Source organism: Lates calcarifer, linkage group LG7_2 (genome assembly GCF_001640805.2).
Source record: "Lates calcarifer isolate ASB-BC8 linkage group LG7_2, TLL_Latcal_v3, whole genome shotgun sequence".
Lineage (NCBI taxonomy): Eukaryota > Metazoa > Chordata > Actinopteri > Centropomidae > Lates > Lates calcarifer.
This window is the reverse complement of record NC_066854.1, coordinates 2,439,358-2,459,231: the sequence shown is the minus strand read 5'-3', so window position 1 is coordinate 2,459,231 and position 19,874 is coordinate 2,439,358. Positions and strand designations below refer to the sequence as shown.

Genomic DNA, 19,874 nt, shown 5'->3' with positions numbered 1-19,874 from the left:
AATATAGAGTTGCACTGTTTTTGTATATCTTTTCTATATATTTTTTTTTGTTTCAAGGATTCAAGGAGCTTTATTGTCATTACAACACATGTGAACATGAGGTGAAACGAAATAGGATACTCTGGTCCCGGTGCAAGCCAATTGCAGAATAAATAACTAAGTATAAGATAGAATATGCAATTATAAGCTAAGAAGTAATATAAATATAGAAAAAGGAAATAAATGAAATGACACAACAACAATATCCAAAGTCCTTTACCATTGAGGTAGTGTGCAATCTATATAACCTATATATTTTTAGGTTTGCACTGTTAAGGAGGAGCTCTCTGATCTTGTTGTACTTTTAGCATAATGACAATAAAGGGCAATCTATTCTATTCTTACTACACTATGGCATTTTTTGAGTGTTTTTCATGAATTACTATACTATGATATTTTTGGAGCGTTTTTCATTCCATTTTTGATGCACATTTTTTGTCTTTTTTTTCAAAAACACAATATTTGTCTTGTTGCATACTTGGTGTGTTTCATTGGTTCCTACGCTGAGAAAAACATACCTCTCCGTGACAGCGGCAGGAGCCGAGTCCCGTCTCGTCTCTGTGCCGAATCTCGTCCCCCTGAATACGACGACGACGTTGGTAAATTACCTGTCGTGGATCTTCTGGCCTCTTGTTTATTGTCCTCACCTCCTGAAGAACCAACAAATAAGAAATTTATTATATTAACTGCAATATCATTAATTTTTAATCAACTAATCACTGAAGAGATGTGCAGAATAATCACAACTCATTTAGCTCACATTCATTAAATACTATGGTCTGAGCTGAGACTCAAACAGTCAAACTGCTGCTGACTTTAATAACTCACTCTTTTCAGACTCAGGAAATGTTTATGACACACACCTGTTTGGTGTGTGAGGTGGGAGCTGAAAAACTCATTCTAATAAACTTTTCACCAGCAAAACGTCAACAGTGTAAGACACTGACAAACACTAAAACACTGACAATCGTAATCCTTTAAATATAATAATAATAATTATATTGTCTTTCAGGACAACAATGCCTGTTTACAAGGACAACAAATAATGATTATTCAAACTGATAATAGACAACGCCAATGACGCTAAACTCTGGTATGTACGACGATGTATGATGTAACCAGTGTTTTCATCCGTCCCTGTTACAAACACACACAAAAAAACTGGCGATGAAAACAGATATGATTAGAAGGAATGGCTAATGCTAACGCACGCTGCTAATTAGTTAGCTTGTTAGCCTTACCTTGTGCTGCAGGTGAGCTCGGCGTTCACTGTGTTGTAACTGGCTCGTTGTAACATCCGCGCTTCTTCGGCAATAAAGTTTCTCACAGCGACAACAACCCGAGGTAAAGACGATGGCGTAAAACGTTGATTTTACTCTGTATTTTCTCTCGACTTTCCGCCATTGTTCCTCCACCGACCTGATCTCCTCCACAGGTCCAGGACGATGACGTCACACGCCAGCCAACGTCGACCAACGTCGGCATACGAAACGCTGATTGGTCGACTGATTCTGCTCCGCCTACTCGCCTCTGATTGGTTGAATTAGCGGAAGTTGTTCGCTCCGAGTGAAGACCGTGGAGGTATTATGAGAGCTCTAATAATGCATCCATTGGTGAAGACTTAACGGCGCTGATAGAGAAAGCTCACATTGTGTAAAGAAATGACTAAATGACTAAAGCAGCCCAGATTATCATGCCTGTTTCCTCCACAGTCAGAAATGAACATAAAGCTAAAAACCCTTGTAAACAATATCCATTTATTTATATATTCCAGAAATATTCTGGAACTATACACTGATGATTCTTCGTACTTCTTTACAGACATTAAAACCTTGTACAAGTATGGTGTGTGGTTTATAGATTTGAGATAGATATGTTTTGGATTTCTATTGCCCCTGCATAAATTACCCCTGTTGTAATCAGTACACAATCTCTATGTGACCAAATGATTACAATATTTTCACAAACTGTGACACAAATGATCAAAAGAAAGAAGCAGCTAATAACAAAATACTCACAGTGCATTGGTGTGAAATATGGCACATCTGCTTTAACATGATCATTATTACTACCTATCATAATAAGTATGTTTGAATGTGATGTATCATTCCAGCCTTTAACAAACAGGGCAGATACAAAAATATGTGTAATCCTAACAAATAGTTATATATGTTAGAATATTAGAAATCCAGATATATCTGGATGTTACTCAGATAAATACTTCTAAAGAATATTTTGCCGCTGTGTGAAATATATGTAAAGGGATTAAAGATTATATCATGACGATATCTGGAAGTCATGCCTTCTTATTTTGACAAAAAAAGACAAAATGAAAGTTAAATAGATATATCTTTATTAGCTTTAATTGCATCTGTTGTAGGTATATTCAGAGATATGATGCCACAGCCAAAAGAAAGGAAGGGAACTAAAAAAACAAACATTTTGCAAACTCAAAATGTACATCATGATGAGGTAAATGCATCGTGTATACAAATTGCCTCAGTTTGTCCTCCCTGAGCATGCCTTTAACACAAGCTCTAGTCCATGCAGTTACATTCATTTATTCATCATGTACAGTGCGACTGCTCAGTCAAAACAACCACAATCAAACAATTAAAAGTCAGATAAGGAAGCTGATAATCTGGCTCAGAGTTGTGATGTTCTTTGGCAACATCTGGGGCAACCAAAGCAACTACTCTGAAGCTCTGTTGCCTAAAAAGTTGCCCAGGATATCACCGCTCTCCACCGAGATAACAATGTACATTCAAAAACATGCTCAGCTGGCAGCGCAAAGGAAAGCAGCACAGACTAATATATCTGATTACAGGGTGAAGGGGTCTCATTGACTACAACCTTTTGCTTTGAGGAAGTGGAAGTTATTATATATTAAATCTTTGAGGGTCATTTATATGTAAATATAAGTTAATTCCATAATTCTGAAGGTGCTGAACAAAGATAAACTAGTGGAAGTCTGTTATTCTGATGGTCCAGATGTTTCTAAAGGCACAAGGTGTGGCAGAGTGAAAAACAGACTTTTCAGCCAATCAGAAGGAGGCAAATTTCAGCCAATCAGAGGGAGGCAAATTTCAGCCAATCAGAGGGAGGCAAATTTCAAGACAAAATGACTAAATTTGTCCACTTTAGTGTTTTTGTTGGACTGAGAGAAATGCACTATTCTGACTCCATCGTGATTCTGACTTGATGATCAGGAACTTTATAGACTGAGTGCAAAACATTACAAGACTCTACATCCTGAGATAATGTGGGAGAAATTTAAAAAAGGCCTTAAATGAATTAGACTGTAGTATTGTTCTCTTAGTCCGAGGAACATCTGATTGGCTGGTCAGTGTCCCTGCAGAGCTCCAGTACAATACAGGCTGAAAAAATAAGATGTCTGGAGTTTCTATTTCTGACTTTAGAGGCCAGAACCCAATGTCATTTTAGGCTTTTTCACTTTCCAAATCCCTCTGACAATATTTTAGCAGGAGTCATCAGATAATTTCTAAAGCTTCGTTTGTGATGATTGTCACCTGTAGGGAGATCAGAGAGGTAACCATAACTGGGAAAATGTCAAAAAAGAGCAACAACTCAGAAAATAGCACAAGATGTGAGTACAGAAATGCAATCAGGGGCATGTTCAGTGGTGGGGGAAACATGTGAGCTAATCCTGCTAGCAGTCTAATGAGCTGTGTGTCGATATGTTTTTGCTGCAAGTGTGTTTTTAAATGTATAAAGTGACTGAATTTCATTTCCACCTCAACTATAACTCTTGCTGTAACCTTCAGCTTTATCAGGGCAAGAAACCCTCAAAGGTCCTGCTTTAGCTGCAGTGGCTGTGACTGTTAACCACCCACCCCACCCTCCCTTCTTGGCAAGACTCTTGGCAAGACAGCGAATAAGAGTGTTTCCCAAAATGTCAAACTATTCCTTTAAGTGTATTAATGCTGGTTTAAGATTAAATTATAAATCTACAGGTCTACCTGTTCTGCCTGGCTCCTCAAGCTTCGGAAAGCTGTAGAAATGTATACGTCGCATTCATAGATCATAAACAAAATGATGCAACAAGTCTCCTGCTAAACTTCTAATTCATGTCGTAATCCTTCAGAAATTCAGGGCCTCATTTATGAATGTTACACTTCAAACGATGTAAAGTCCGGAGTGTAATTTAGGACCTAAACACAACATGTTATAAGTGAGGCCTCTGATATCTACATTCAGCAAATGAAATGTGTTTACATCTCATATCAGTATTTGCACTGTGTATGTTTCGGTCCTCCGAGCGATGACAGTCTGTGGTGATGGCCTCCTACTGGTGCTCCAACAGGAGGGGTGGGGCTTGTGGTTCCAGGTGGGGTGATTGGCATGCTTTGAGTTGCTCATGGTCTGTCTGCAGGAAGAACAAAAACAGCTTCAACAGGGTGATTACAGTCAATAATTCCTTGCCATTTCTGTTTTTAGATTTGAAATACTGACATTGATGATTGGATACATCGGTAAAATATAAAAGTTCTTTGTCATATCTGCCCCCTGGTGCTACTCACAGGTAAGATCTTTTATATATTTATATACACATGGACATGTGTACAAACTTCATTGTAATCCTGATATTAAAATGAAAATAAGCAGTTAACATTAGAAAGATGCAGGAAAACGCTGCTCTTACATATTTTTATATCTATACCATAAATCCTAACTTGTACGCACAGGGTTAACTTGCTGTTGTGATTTTAGTTGTTGTGGGTGTAGATGCTTCCAGCTCTGATGCAGCTGCTGATAGGGGATGACAGTGGATGGTGGCCTGGACGGATTGGTTTTGCTGAGAGACACAAAAAGCAAATGCTTATTCAAATTCGATGATTCATCTCTTAAATCTCTTTTTTCAGTTGTTGAGTCATTATATACAAAACGTACTTCAGTAAATAAAGTATGTGAAAAGAAAATCTCACCAATCTGAGCAGAGTATCCCCTCCTGGCCATGTTCTTGGCTCGCACAGCCTCCTTGATGCGGTCAACTTCCTGCTGGTAGCGCTTGCGGTCCCTCATGGCATTCTCCTTTGCCTCCTTCAGGGCATTCTCCAGGGCTTTGACTCGCTCGGCTGTGGCACGAAGACGCTTCTCCAGCTTGGGCAGCTCGCAGCGAAGGTCTGCGTTGTCTCGAACCAGCTGAGGGCAGTGATGGAAAGTAATTATACTTACTCAAGCACTGTACTTTTTGTACAATTTTGAGGTACCTACCTGAGTATTTCCATTGAAACTTTTGATGCTTATAGTAAATTATGCAGAGAATGCTTTCATTGAAGTAGGTGTATTTTTATTTTACTGTATTGCTATTTTGACTTCTTCCATCACTGGCTGAGAAAAAAGAAAAATACTAGTCTCCTTCACAGAACGTCAGCTTATTTTGTATTAATGTTACATATGCTGTATATAGTATATGTTAGGTACTTTACCTGCTTGTGGACTTTTGTGAGCTGCTCCAAGTTATTCTCCAGGAATGAGATCTTCTGTTTCTGGGCGATGTTGCCAAGCCCTTCCTCACAGTCCATCTCTGCACTCTAACAACAATAGTCAGAGCACAGGTTCAGTGTTAAACTGGCATTTTCAGAGAGATGATGCTTAACAGAACCAAGCAAGCAGAGGAAGGTGATGTACCTTCTTAACCCGTGTGGTGAGGTCCAGAACGAAGAGTTTGCGGAGGTTGTGAAGAGTCTGCAGCTCTTTGGCCTGAAAGAACAAGAAGAAAGTGATAATGATGGTTAGTAAGTGTGGAAGACAGGCTGAGGATTGAAGGATTAAACGACACCTCCTCTCCATCTGGAACAACGGGTGAGTGCCACTCTGGTTCTCCTGCAGCAGACACAGTGGTGAGTGTGAGATTTGACCATAAACCTCTGCCCTGTGTCGCAGCTCCATCATGGGCTTCATCAGTAGGAGAGGAGAGGGAGAAGGCTGTGCTTCCTGCTCAGGTTCAGTGAGAGCAGCAGAGAGGGAGCCATCACCTTCACCTGGATCCAACACGACGTCCACAGTACGGTTTCTATACACATCTAAACATCTGTGGATATAAGTCAAATATGAGCAGCACATAACACAAACTGTTTGCTCCTCCACCCAGACAAGCCCGTGTTCCACTCTGTGGAGCCGTACACCAAGAAGGAGCTGGGCGCCATCTCCCTGCCCAACATCATCCGCACCTACAAGGTGACGGCCGCCGAGAACATCCCGGAAAACCCACTGCGCTTCCTCTACCCCAACATCCCCTAAAGACAAGGCCTTCAGGAAGTACTACCCCAAAACCACAGAGGGTGAGACACACACCATCCTGCACCCGGGCTCTTTTATCTCACAATAAAGTGAGCGAGCAAAAAACTCTTTGCCTCAACCAAGAACTGAACTCACAACCTCATGATCACCAGTCAGTGTTCTAGCAGTGTGCACCATGTTGTCAGACAGCTGAAACACATTTCTTTGAGCCTTTCAGTGTTTACTTTGAGTGCTGGGCATCAAAACTCAGCAGTCTCTGAGGATTGAACCCCAAACCTCTAAACTTCAGAGCAGTTGTCTTACTCCCTAAGCTATCAGCTCAGACAGTTGAGGTTTGTTCTTTCGAGTTCTTAAGTCTTTCCTCCTTGTGTTGGCTTTCAAAATTCACCAAGTTTTGAACCCACAACCTTGAAACATCAGGGTAGCACTCTAACACTGTGCGCCACTGGACTAGACACTCAGAAAACACAGCTCTTAGAACCTTCGAGTCTTCACTTTGGGTGCTAGATGTCAAAAATTCTCATAGGATTTGAACTCACAACCACACAAGTACCAGCCAGCTTCTTAACCATCCACACTATCTAGTTAGACATCTGAAGTGTATTTCATTGAGCCTTTGAGTGTTTGCTTTGAGTGCTGGGCTTCAAAATAGACTCCAATACTTAAATTATTGGCAACAGGGTGGATGTGAACCAGGCACTCCCATACTGACATGACATTACAGTCACAAACTTAACCATTACACCACCAAATACCCTTTGCTTTGGGAATGTCTCTCAGAAAGCTTTTCAGTCTTCAGCCCACAGCCCAGGACTGAACTCGTAACTGAATCTTATAAAAATCAAACCTACATCCTCATAACGTGTAAGCAGTGCTGTTTCATCTCACAATGAAACAATAGAGCTGGTGTTTTAAACAAAGACAAATTATTTGTTGAATGTAATAAGACTCATGGGCACCTCACAGTGGACCAAGGTAGCTATTACAACAACTTAGGTTTATTAATTTCTCCCCATGTAGTCATGACCATGTGACCCCATTTGGACATGTTTGTTTGAGCTTTAAAGAAACAGCATACAAAAGTCTGAAACCTCAAAGTCAGACCTCAAAACTGGATAACTTTCAGACAGCAAGACTCACCACAGTCTCCTCCAGCCCCTTCAAGTCCTCTCTTGCCTGTTCCTGCTGTTCATTCAGCAGCCTAGACAGGAGACAGACGTGGTAACAGTTACAGAACACCTTAAGCTGCTCAAGCTTTGCTGCATCAATCAAAAACAGTGCAGATAGACGCAAGTGTTAACTGGAACTTACATGAGTTTCTGAAGCTTTGCATCCTTCTCCTGCTCTTCAGCCTTCAGTTTGTCATAGTCCGACATGAGTCTCTCCTGCTCCAGTAACAGACCCTGGTTTAGACTGTGAAGTGAGACAGAAGTGGCAATTAATAAAAAGCTGTGTAACTTCACCTCATGGTGCATGAGACAAGTGCAAAATAATAAAATGTCTTTTGTTGAAAAGGCTGTTTTTGTGTTCTGTTGCTCAATCCAAATCTGAAACAAAGTGTATTTGAGTTTGAATTTGTCATTAATAGTTATGCATATTAAGCAGCTGTTTCATGCGATTGTTTCCTCACTCTGTCAGCTCATCCAGCATCCTCTGCTTGTCTTCGATCTCGTCTCGGAGGCGGCTGAGCTGTTTCTGATGAGCCTCCCTGTGGTTCTCCAGCTGCTCCTCCAGTGTTTTCTAGAGAACAGAGATGAAAGAACACATTAGAAACACAATCATTTACTGTAAATGTGTGTCAAACTGACATAATTTGCTTGCTGCAGTTTCCTGCTGTGAACAGACGGCAGTGTTTTTAGGTCACCTTGATCGCATCGCCTCCATCCAGTCTGCTGATGTCCTCCTTCTCCTTCTCCAGTCCGGACATCTCGTGTCTTTTCTCTGTGAAACAACAAAGACAAATTAGTTTCTAATATCTAATTGACTTACATTCGTGATTATATTGTCTTTCCTATATTGTCTTCCCCCTGTGTGTATGTCATAGAAATTAAGATGAATCTAGTTAAGCAAACTTAGTTTAAAATATATGTTATCAATCAAAGTTAATAAAGTAAAAAGGTAAAATACACACATTTAGACAATTGTAAGCTGCTTTGTGTAAAAACAAATATAGAATAGGATATTTCTGTTATGGGCTGTCTAGATATTCTCACTTCCTCCATGACGCCTTTACACAAAAAAGAAATTTGTTTTTCAAGGGTTTTTGTGGCAGTTTGTCATTTCATGTACTGACCCTGAGCCTGCAGTTTGGCGAGCTCCTCAGTCAGAGCATCCTGACTCTCTTCCAGCTGCCTCTTCTTCTGCTCCATGTTCTGCATGTAGTCCGTCAGAGACTTGATCTTGGCCTGGTGCTGCGCACAGCGAATAGAAAAGATGTGTGTTAAGATGTATTCATAAGTAACTTATGGGGAATTTGGGATATTTAAGGGGAACACTGAGGCTTAAGTCTTATCATGTTAAAACTTTAAGAGTAAAAAAGACAGAGCTGCTCCTACAGCTCACTGCAGGGTGACGATCAATGAACCATGGTGGCCATGGTGATGGTTACCTGGGAGATGAGCAGCTGACAAGATGCCAGCTCCTTCTCATTGGCCTGGATCTTGCGGTGGGCGTCGGCCTGAGCGCTCTCCAGCTGCTTGCTGCGGTTGACCAATGACTTGACCTCAGACTTCATCTTGCTGATGTAGAGGCGAGCGACAGTGAACTCCTCCTCCACTGCCGAGCCGTTCCCCTTCATCTCTGAGGACTGAGAGGTGGAGGGGGGTGTTAGGGTGTGAGTGTGGCAGATAATGTGCGTGTGTGCAGACAGTGTATGTGTGTGTCTGCCCTCACCACAGTGGCCTTGACGTCGCTGGTGCCGATGATGGCGCCGATGTCACTGAGGTCTCGCAGCAGCAGGTTGAGGACCTCGGCGGCTCTCTTCCTCTGCAGGCCGTTCAGCTCCTGCAACTGACCCAGCTCCCTCTGCACCGCCGACAGCAACGCCTGTCCACAACACACATAAAACTGTCAGTGTGTTTTTGCACCAGTACTCTAAAGATAAATTCCAATACAGTAATAAAAATGAGTTGCTAAACATCTAGTTCAGCTTCAGTATCTGCAACAATGAGTACAAATTTGCTGCAACTCACTTAGCAGTTATTTATTTATATATTTTATCTCTAAGCATTTTCCTAACTCAAATTCACAGATTTACTCATTAATGCACTCTGCAAAATAATAATAAACTTTTATAGTACCTTTCATAACAATATACAGCTCAAAGTGCTTCACAAAGCAAACTTTTACCAACAGTTAAAATATAAAAATATATTTAAAAGGTAGAAGTAAAATTACAAAGTTACAAAGTTCCTGATGCCTTATAATATTAATTTCTTCATTCACAGCATGTGTTGTAGCAAAACTAAAAGAACTTCTGTCAGCCACATATTTAACAATGGGAAATAGTTGGAAAAATTTTCAAGATCTGATTAAAAACATTCTGATTCAGGATATAAACAATTAAAACCAGCTGACCCACCGTTTTGTGTTGCAGCTCCTCGGTCAGCTGCAGGTTGGTTTGCTCTCGCTCCTCCACCTCTTGGCTCTTCTGGTCGTAGTTGACAGCCAGCTCCTCCAAGGCCTGCAGCACCTCCTTCACCTCCTCCTTGGCCAGCTCATTCTCCGTCTGCAGCCGGCACAGCTCCTCCTGGATCTTCTCGTAATCGCGCCGCGTTGACGCCAACAGCTGGGGAGGAAGTAGAGCATCAGTAAACACATGGAAAAACGTATGGTTTGGTTCTCTGGTTTGATGAAACAGACAGAACAAACCTCCTCCTGATCCATCATCTGCTCCTTGAGTTTCTCAGCCAGCTGGCTGTGTTGGTTGATCTCATCATCCTGTAGAAATAAATTAAGTAAGTTATTAGAGTCTGAAAGTCATGTCAGTAACAATGCAGAAACACACTATTTGTTTCAGACTTGCAGGCTGACTTATCAAGCTTATTTGAAGTGAAATCACATGAAGTTTTTATTTCCATTCCTATACATCTGCTGTTTTTTAGGATTAGGAACCCCGGCCTCTTCGTCAGTCTCACCTTGTCGTCCAGCTGTTTGTACAGGTTGCTGATGTCCTCCTCGTACTTGCTCTGCTCCTTGCTGGAGACGGAGACGCCTCCTCCGGCTGGCAGCAGGTTGTCGATGATGGGAGTGTTGTCGTATGGCTCAACGCTCTTCTGGTCTTTAGAGCTCAGCTGCTCCTCCTCAGGAACGTTCTCCCCTGTAACACACACTCATCGTTCAATAAATATATGCTGATCTGACAAGATAATCCTAATCTCAAAATGGAACAAACAAAGATGTTTTGTTGTGTTGTGTCTGTTGTCCATATTTTGTGGGAAATTACAACAAAACTAAAAGCCCCACTGTGAGGCTGCAGTGCTCATTACATCCAAGAATTGTTGGATGGATGAAAATTTAAGGAGAAAAAAAATGTGAGAAAAATATAACATTTGGCCACAGGGTGGCACCAGAGGGAGGGCCAGGTTGTTGCCAAAACATAAAGGTTATATCCTCTGTACAGTGGCCATTTTATAAAATTCTCAGTCTCAGCTGCTTTCATCAGGCTGAGCTGGACTATCTGTGAAAACCAGCCCCACACACATCCTCCTAACATCAGATTAGGAGGCCAGGGTCTGTATCCAAATGTTTCTGAAACTCTAATCTTACACAACTATGTGCAGTAGACACTCCATCAGATCATGTCAAAATAAATGATGTATCATGCAATATCCTGTATCACTTATAGTGCAGATGAGCATTTACAGTGAAATCATATCCTCATATTGTCTGTGTTGTAAAACCAAATGTGTGTGCACAGCCTGTTAGCAGCAGACTTCAGCAGATAAAGAATTAGTGTTTCAATAATTATTGACTTTTTAATTGAGGTTCGCTTCAATACTGATGAAAGCCAACAGCAGATGAAAAGATGAGGAGGAGGAGAGACTGAGGAGGTGAAGTGCTGCTGTGTCTAAACGGCTCGGCATGGAGCCAGAGGCTGACTCACGTCAGAAACACTGCATCAGCATAATGTGTGTCTGTTCTAGTGTGTGTGTGTGTGTGTGTGTGTGGACCTCTCTGTTTGTGCATTCACTACATTTACGTGTAAAGAGCGTTGGCTTTAGAGGCTGCTGCTGAGCTGATTTGTTGCTAAGGAGGGGAAGTGTTATCAGCATCCACAGGGGAATTAAAAAAATAAAAAACAATGGCCAGAGAGAGATAGAGAGGACTCAAGGGAGGGAGAGAGACACTAATGCAAAGAGGAAAAGGGAAAGAGAGAGAGAGGGGCGGGGTTTCAGTGGTTACCATGCAACAGAGATGGAAAAAAGGGCAAGGATGCTGTGAGGGAGACACTGCAGTCTCAGAAGAGAGGGAGCAAGTGTGGTGCAGTATGATGCCCCTGATAATCTGTTTACATATAATCTAAACATGTATAAACAGTGTTCTGTGATCAAACATGATGCTAAGCTACAATTACATATGACTCTCAGTGCAATGTCTGCAGGAAAGTCCCATTCTCACACCTCAGGCCATGTTTGTTTCATATAAAGAACCATCCAGGTTTTTAAAATAAACCCATGGATTACATGCTATTTTACTAAGTTCCAGAAACTTGATGAATTTATGAAAGGGGGTTCTGGAGGTTCACAATGGCCCGACACCTCTCTAAGACAATTCATTCTGGTTTTTCCTTGTATCTTTTCCTCTCACCGTTCCTCCAGCGGTTGAGTTCAGCCTCCAGCTTCTGGATGATGTTTTTCAGGCTCTTGTTCTTCTCTTTCTCCTTCTCAAATTTCTTCTTCCACTCCTCGGCCGTCAGCTCCAGGTTCACAGACACTGTGTTCTTGATGGTCTTGGCTCTGAACAGACATAGACAGAGAGCGGAGTGAAGCTCGTTTGGATGATAACAGATTATTTTAAAGCCACAGTCCAGCTGTTTTCATTTATTGCACCTGATTAGACCTCCTCTCCGTACCTGACGTCTCCGTCACTCGACTGCTTTGTGATACTTGTTAGACTGGGACAAGCTTTCATGCCATCTAAAAATAAACTATATTCAAAGTTTGAGGAGGCCATTTGGTCTGAAGCCTCCATATTCTTGATTCAAGTCTCACTACAGTCCAAGTCATGTCAAATATCTTGTTTTTAACCATGACTTGATGGTTAAAGCAGTTGTGTTAAACTGAGAAGTCAACAAAATGCAACCTGCCTACTTCTCATTAACCCTTACTGTTAAGTCACCATATCATTCAAACATGTTCACTGGGCTGCTGCAGTGGACAGACCAGTCTGAATGGACGTCAAGTGTCTGGGTCTGTCGTGTTGTTTTCTGCTCCAGATCTTTCCTCTAATGATGGAAATCTCATTTCAGATTAAAACCCCTTCATTTCCTCAGCAGAGGGCAGATGGCTGCACCACACTCGCTCATCAGTCATCTCCTGCTACTTTACAGTTTATTACATAAGCAGTTTGAACTTGGACATCATCGTTTGAGACTCAGTTTTACAGCTTTTTGCTGCTGCAGACCTGTCACACAAGATTATATGTGACTTTATCTTGGGTCCAGACCAAAGAGTTTACCTCATGATATTTTTGGTGAATGGTTAGATTGCAGTGGTGGATGCTCTTGTGTGTGAAGCAAACAGACACGAGAAAATAGAGAAGAAGGAGGCGACAGAAACATAAACAAAGTGTGGTGGGTTTCATCACAGGCATCTATAAATATGAGTAAACCCAGATGCACAGTGGGAAACTCAGGGCCATCTGGCTGCTAGTTTTCAGCACTGACGTCAGCCATAGTCCTAATGAGTCACCATTCACCTTCACACATACACACACACCTACACAGAGCTTTACCTCACTGCTGATTTGCTTCTGTTTCAGTAAAAACATGTTACTGTTCTGTTATTGCTTTGTCCTCAGTGACCTGTCAGGAAATAATGTTAAATGTACAGCCTGCAACTTTAAACAGTTTCAAACTCTAATTTCTTTTAGCTGCTACGCTGGTTTGAATGCAAGATCATCTCTCTGGAAATTAGATCTGAAAAGGTGGGTTTATGTAGTTCATCTTTCACTTCTACGAGAGGAAAGTCTTCATTTACCAACAGAACAAGTTTTTGTTTCATTTAGTTTTCTCTTCATCGTTCAGAGAGGGAAGCTTCACATCACCCTGCCTGTCCATCAACACACACACACACCACAAAAACACTGAGGAGACACTGCTCAGTACTTAGGAGCTGTGTGTTTGGTGGCAAAAGACAAGAACAAGTTCCAGGTACCTCTGTCCAAACATGAGCGTGGACTTGGTCTCTGCTTCGTTGTAGATGGACGGCGAGCAGCAGATGATGATGGTGGTGCGACAGTTTCCTCCCAGAGAGTCCTGCAGGATCCGGGTCATCTTACTGTCTCTGTACGGCACGTGGGTTTTCTGAAAAACAAAAGTGTATCTGTCTTATGACAATACTGGTGCTGATGAACATTTAGAGCACATTTCTTTGGATGTGATGAGGTTAGAGTTATGATGAACTTACTGTTCCCTCGGCCAGAGCTGAGATGACGTTTCCCAGCGCTGACAGAGATTTGTTGATGTTCTTGGCCTCATCCAGCACCGCCCCCTCTGCTCCTGTCTTACTGACCTGTTCAAACAGCCAGCGTATTGAGCTTTTACATCAACCTTTTCAATTCATAAAAAACTCAACAGTAAGCACCTTTAACTAAACATTAACCCCATCTTTCTGCTCTCACTCAGACTGACCTTCTCGCTGCCGGCCAGGTCGACCAGGTACAGCTTCCCCGACAGTTTCTTCTCCGTCTCGATGTTTTCCTGCTTGATGTTGATGAGGAAGATGCTGTGACTGCGAGAGCTGTGCTCATTCATGTCTGAAAAATGATAAAAACATTAGTACAGGTGGTCAACAGCAACTGCAGGTTGTAAACAACAAATGTCAGCCAAAGTACAAGATGGATGTCATGAAATGGAAATGGAAAGACAATCAAATAATGTGTGCAGAGATACGTACTAGTCACTGCCACATGTCGATTGGCTTTGCCCTCATCAATAACATCCATCACCTCCTCTGGACTGGACACAAAACGCTCAGTACACCCCTGAGAGAGAGAGAGAATGAAAAAAAAAAAACAGATCTCCAATTGAATGTAGACTTTGTTTTTATAAGTTATAATATTCCCAAATCAAATATTTAAGCTCGTCAGAAGTGAGTAAGTGGACTTTGAGCTGAGTTATTCATAGTTTCCAGCTGACCACAGTCTATAGTGAATCATATGTTTTGATGAATGAAAAACACAATTAGATCCCAGTGGTGCCATTACTGTGTAATCTCATTATGGTGTGTTATATTACAGATATCACAGTCTGACAGGATGTTGAATCTTAAATCTGCATGAAAGTGCTGAGCAGTTTACCAACCTTGACGTAGGGCACTCTGTTTTTGTCTTCATGCACGGCCAGATTCGTCTTCGACACTTTGAATAGAACAAAGATCGCTCAGTTCACATGCTGATTTTATAATGGACTTTTAATAAAAAATATTCCATTAATGCTGCACACTCACCATCCAGCAGGTCTCTGATTTTATCCAAGTAGATTTCAAAATATGAGACCTGCACAGAGAATCAGATCAGTATCTAACTCCACTTTTAATGTCTATTTAAAACATTTCCAAACATAGTCCAGGCCCACAGAATTATTTTTGCAACATCAGATATCTGGATCTTTTGCATGCATGTACTCTAAAAGGCAAATAACTAATCATTGTTTCAGGTGCTTTCTTACCTTGATGTGAAACTCCAGGTTCTCGTCCATGGAGTAGATGTGGTCAAAGATGTCGTGGGCAATGCGAGGGATGATTCCCATCAGCTGGGGGTCGTGCAGTTTGCCCTGAACACAGCAGCAGATACTAAATATACAGAATAACTTTCCATTTGATGTAATGATGAAGCTATGAACTCTGTTGAAGCCACTTAAAAGGAACTTGGTGAACATCAGGATTCAAAGGTGGAATTGCAGCTTTGACAGATCACATCAGAGAATTAAAGAGAGGCTTTAGTGCTGCTGTCTTGGTGGATTAGTCTGCTCGCTGAAGTAATTTACACTCATGATGAACGATGCAGGATGCTGATCTCCTCTGAGCGCTGCTGGAGAGTCACTCTGTGCCAAGAATTCCTCTTTTTTTTAAACCACTCAAACACAGTGAATCTGGACATCAGTGCCTTGCTGAAAGGTTTGGTGGCTGTGCAGGAATCGAACCTTCCTCGTATAAGACAATCTATGGTGATCGTGTGTTTTGATTCCTCGAATCTCAGTAAGACCTTGAGTGGATTTAGTGTTTGGAATAAGTCTGTTACACAATGCCTGCTGCGCTCTAATCTTCTGACTGGAGATGGAAGCTCAAACATAAAGGTCACTGCCTCTGCATCTGTAATATTTACATCTGGCTTGAGATATTTCTGGTTCTGCAGTAACTCCAGGATGTACATGTATTTTTCAAGGTGCTATACTGGACTGAACGAGCCTCTCACCTCCATGGTGTGTGTCTTCCCAGAGGACGTCTGTCCGTAGGCGAAGATGGTCCCGTTGTAACCGCCCAGCACATCTGGAATGACACAAAAACATGCTGCTATTTCTAAAAAAAACTAATTAAATAAAGTACTTTTCAACACTGACATACAAGGAGGTTAATATAGAAATGATAAGAGAATGATGAGATAATAAATAGAAATAATAACAAAGCTGCAAACACAGTGAAAACAACATAAACAAGAGAGATTATAGAATACTGAACATACTAATGATGGAGCTGAGTGAAAAGTCATTTCTACAGTTGCGTTATGTAAAATAAGAATGAAAAGAGAGGTGAGGATGAAAGATGGAGGACAGATTAAGTCTGAGTACAGAAATACAATAGATTAATGTTACATAAGAACAACGTTTCATCTGTTTCCCTGCAGCAGGTTGAACCCTTGGTACCGTACCTTTAACTATCTGTTTGGCACACTGGTCGTACACTTGCTCCTGTGACGTGTTTGGAGGCAGCACGCGGTCGAACACGTACGGTTTACCCTGTTTCAGACCAACACAGGACACATTAACAATGGAAACATGACAGCAGATTGATTCACAGCAAACAGCAGCTTTATCCTCACATCACTTATTTGATCATCACTTCATTTGCATTTTTGCAAGTCATTAAGCTGTGACTCAGAAAACAATCATCACTAACCCTGAATCTGCAACTAACTGCTGAGTAATAGCTGCAAAATAAAGGTAGGGCAGCAAAAAGTATAACTTAATGTGAAAGTACCTCAGAATTGTATTTGAGTAAATGTCTGTACACAGATTTCATGTTGTACATTTGATATATTTATCAGCTGGTCACCTACTTGATTTAATATTATCATCTTACTTGGAAAAAGATGCAGTTATTCTAAAGAGGGAGCATTTTCACAGAGTCAGTCATAAACTGGATCAACTTGTTTCTATCATGGCTGTTTGAAATTGGGAATCCTGGGCTGTAAAAGCTCCAGTAGCTTCCAGGATCTTCCAGTCTGACCATCCATCACTCCTCCTGCCCTTGTCCAGCTCCTGACGCCTTCTCTCGGGGGTAAAAGCCTCATTGCTGTGAAAAGCAGCTCTCAGCACTTGGAAGCAGCAACAGCAGCACTCTCACTGTCTCTGAACCCCAAAATGAGGCAGAGAAACCACTGACACCCACATTATCAGAGTGCATGGCCTCAGTCGAGCCTCCTCAGTAATGTGTTTCTGTGGTTTGATTGATGGCTCGAGGCGGTGACATGCAGTTCGTCCTGGCACGACAGGAGTGTGCAGAGGCTGCTGAAAAGAAATCACTGGAAATCATCTAATCTAGACTTTCTGCCTGTGTTAGCTCCACCCACCTGGAAAATTACAAGGAGTAGAAAACAAACACAAGTCTCAGGCTTATCAGTGCACACACATTAGCACCTTATATATTATGTATGTGTTTGGTTTCACACTGTGGATGAGCACTGTGTGATGTAACCTCCTGAATCAGCACATTTATAACGGCGAGTCAGTGTGAGCGTAACCTTTGACCCCATCTAGATCATTACACTCATAAAGTGTTTGTGATCGAGAAATGGATCAGTTTTAATATAAAGGGTTTAAACTGGAGCCATGACGCAGTGAAAGCTCATGGTTTTCTCTGTGTCTATACATTTATTTGCGTTAGAGTTTGATGATTGTTTGATTGATCATCTAACATTACTACTCCTCCTTTACAAAGAAATGCATCACAGCTGAGCTTAGTCCTGATTGGCTCTAAGATCTATCCTTATTGTCTATCCTTCATGATCTGTTTATCTCTTATGGAGCCACTATAACATTACCTTACTATTAACTTTACAGCAGATGATATGTAAACACATCACAACACCAGTTTCACTGAGGTCTCTGTTTGTCTCTGGGCAGTTCTCACCGTTTTCTATTATTGAACTATTTGAAATGTGGGCTGTAAATGCTGCAGCAGAGGAGCAGAGTCTGCTGAAAACAAACCAAAATATTCCCAGTTGTGCTGACAGTGAGTCAGAGTATGAGTCCACTGCTGCAGTGAGTCTAAAACCCATCTGATGAGAGACTCTTACTGTATGAATATATAAGAGAAATACTCAGTTATTAGCAGTAGCATTTATAATGTTGTAGTGGTATGTGCTCTATTTTGAAAACATACATTTGTAAAACATATTGTAGCATCAGTCTTTATCCCACTCTGGAGCTCAGAGAGGGTCGCTACATATTCCTGCAGCTTTTATCTTCCTGTCTTATGTACCATCATGCACTGTCTCTGTGATACTCCTCTGAAATCTACAGCATCACAGGCTTACTGCGCACTTGGCATCTCCAGCCTGCAGAGCTCCAGCAGACTTTCTTCCTCTGAATCACTGCAGCGTTTTCAGCTCCACACACAGACATAACCATCAACACGACAACAACAGAGAGTAGGCAGACTTGCCGTTATGACCACGGTGTCGTCCTCTTTGAATTTGGGGATGTATTTGTCTCCTCGGGTGATTTCGGCCTCGTTCAGGGGCCTGAAGCGGCACATCACTCTGACCCCGCACTCCGCTGCGTCCACCATGTCTGCTGCTGCTGCCGGCTCTGTTCACACCGCCCCTCAAAATAATGGAACAAAAACAAACAGGCTACGAAACAAGCGAGGATCTGTCTGTTTCAGGTGGGGTGGTGCCTAAAACTGAGGTTCAGGGACCTCCGGCGGGGCCTTGATGACAATCCCTGCGTCCCGGGCCAGCTGAGAGTTCGGAATTTGCCACAACAGGGACAAACAAACTGGCAAACAAACCGTTTCCCGGGGGTGAGACGTCGGGCTTACTGGTTTCCTCGCCGCAGGTAAAGTTTAGAAACCTCTGATGCGCAACGCGTCCTTCACCCGAGCCGAGTATCTCCAGGTTTCCTCGGCTGCGCCATGGCCAAACCGGATCAACCGCAGCGCTGCGTCCCGACGAGGAGCTCAGGCATCAGAGCACGGGCCTCCCTGTGCAGCGGTGACACCGACGGCCGTGCAGACACCGCGGACTGATGTGTGTTTGTGTTTGTTAACGGCGGGGGCACGGTCGGAAGGTGCAGCCCGGTTTGCAGAGGGAGAGCCCGGAGAGGATGCGCAGAGACAGCCGCATCGCCCTGACTTGCAATAAAGGCGCGCTCCAGGCACGGTGCCGCGGCGCGCCCCCGTGCCCTGCATCAGCACCACCACCATGACTGAACTGCTCGTATGCACGCGCACACACAAACCTTGCACTAATTTCGTATGAACTCATACAGTGCATGTTTTTAGTTTACGACAACAGGTAGAAAGTAACTACAACAACATGTATCCACAATATAGCAGCAGTAAATACCGCAGTTTTTACTCTACAGCTGGCTCTTTCACTGATTCAGATCATTAGCATAAAACGTAGAAACATGTATCATTGTCTCCAGCTGCAACATTAACCTGATGCTTCCACATGACTAATTATATCCCAGTAATCAGTGGTGGAGTGACTCAGTACATTTACTCAAGTAATGTTCTTAAACACAACTTCACATCTCAGAGGCAAATGTTATACTGTTTATGCCACTACATTTATTTCAGAACTTTAGTCACTCGTTACTTTTCAGAGGAATTAATATTATTTATACATAAAAACATGTACTTCTTCCACAGACTGGGGTCATAATAGCACTTCAAGTTTGAAGAAACTGCAAAAAGACTTGGTTGATAAAAATGTGCTTAATATTCTGTAAGTAATATAAGCAGTGGTGTGTTTTTATTTCACATTTCAAACATTCAGAAATGGATCATATTAAAAGTGTGCTCATCTGTTTACCCACTAGGGGGCAGTGTTGGATAAGAAATACTGGTCCTAAAGGCTCCACTCTGCACCTCAGTTGAGTCGTGATGAATCACATTTTTTTAACT

At 42.1% G+C, this 19,874-nt stretch overlaps 1 protein-coding gene across 3 annotated transcripts in view; it reads right to left on the bottom strand.

Moving 5' to 3' along the window:
- The window catches only part of LOC108873065 (kinesin heavy chain), a 39,136-nt gene extending 19,416 nt beyond the window's left edge, over nucleotides 1-19,720 (bottom strand). Inside the window, exons 1-26 of one of the 3 annotated variants that reach the window (XM_018661145.2) lie at nucleotides 18,408-19,711; nucleotides 16,393-16,480; nucleotides 15,940-16,013; nucleotides 15,194-15,298; nucleotides 14,973-15,021; nucleotides 14,828-14,883; nucleotides 14,421-14,508; nucleotides 14,156-14,280; nucleotides 13,932-14,036; nucleotides 13,680-13,828; nucleotides 12,112-12,260; nucleotides 10,440-10,621; nucleotides 10,174-10,242; nucleotides 9,884-10,090; nucleotides 9,196-9,348; nucleotides 8,912-9,109; nucleotides 8,597-8,714; nucleotides 8,168-8,244; nucleotides 7,934-8,043; nucleotides 7,615-7,716; nucleotides 7,444-7,504; nucleotides 5,692-5,763; nucleotides 5,490-5,594; nucleotides 4,986-5,202; nucleotides 4,744-4,855; nucleotides 2,370-4,426 (exon numbers count right to left, since the gene is read on the bottom strand). In XM_018661145.2, coding sequence (XP_018516661.1) covers nucleotides 4,767-4,855; nucleotides 4,986-5,202; nucleotides 5,490-5,594; nucleotides 5,692-5,763; nucleotides 7,444-7,504; nucleotides 7,615-7,716; nucleotides 7,934-8,043; nucleotides 8,168-8,244; nucleotides 8,597-8,714; nucleotides 8,912-9,109; nucleotides 9,196-9,348; nucleotides 9,884-10,090; nucleotides 10,174-10,242; nucleotides 10,440-10,621; nucleotides 12,112-12,260; nucleotides 13,680-13,828; nucleotides 13,932-14,036; nucleotides 14,156-14,280; nucleotides 14,421-14,508; nucleotides 14,828-14,883; nucleotides 14,973-15,021; nucleotides 15,194-15,298; nucleotides 15,940-16,013; nucleotides 16,393-16,480; nucleotides 18,408-18,533 — 2,874 coding nt within the window. In that variant the 5' untranslated portion in view covers nucleotides 18,534-19,711 and the 3' untranslated portion in view covers nucleotides 2,370-4,426; nucleotides 4,744-4,766. Of the gene's footprint in view, nucleotides 1-2,369; nucleotides 4,427-4,743; nucleotides 4,856-4,985; nucleotides 5,203-5,489; nucleotides 5,595-5,691; nucleotides 5,764-7,443; nucleotides 7,505-7,614; nucleotides 7,717-7,933; nucleotides 8,044-8,167; nucleotides 8,245-8,596; nucleotides 8,715-8,911; nucleotides 9,110-9,195; nucleotides 9,349-9,883; nucleotides 10,091-10,173; nucleotides 10,243-10,439; nucleotides 10,622-12,111; nucleotides 12,261-13,679; nucleotides 13,829-13,931; nucleotides 14,037-14,155; nucleotides 14,281-14,420; nucleotides 14,509-14,827; nucleotides 14,884-14,972; nucleotides 15,022-15,193; nucleotides 15,299-15,939; nucleotides 16,014-16,392; nucleotides 16,481-18,407 lie in introns of those variants that run through there. The other 2 variants (XR_007809098.1, XR_007809099.1) reach the window with 2 other exon arrangements.
- Between the last annotated feature and the right edge of the window lie 154 nt (nucleotides 19,721-19,874).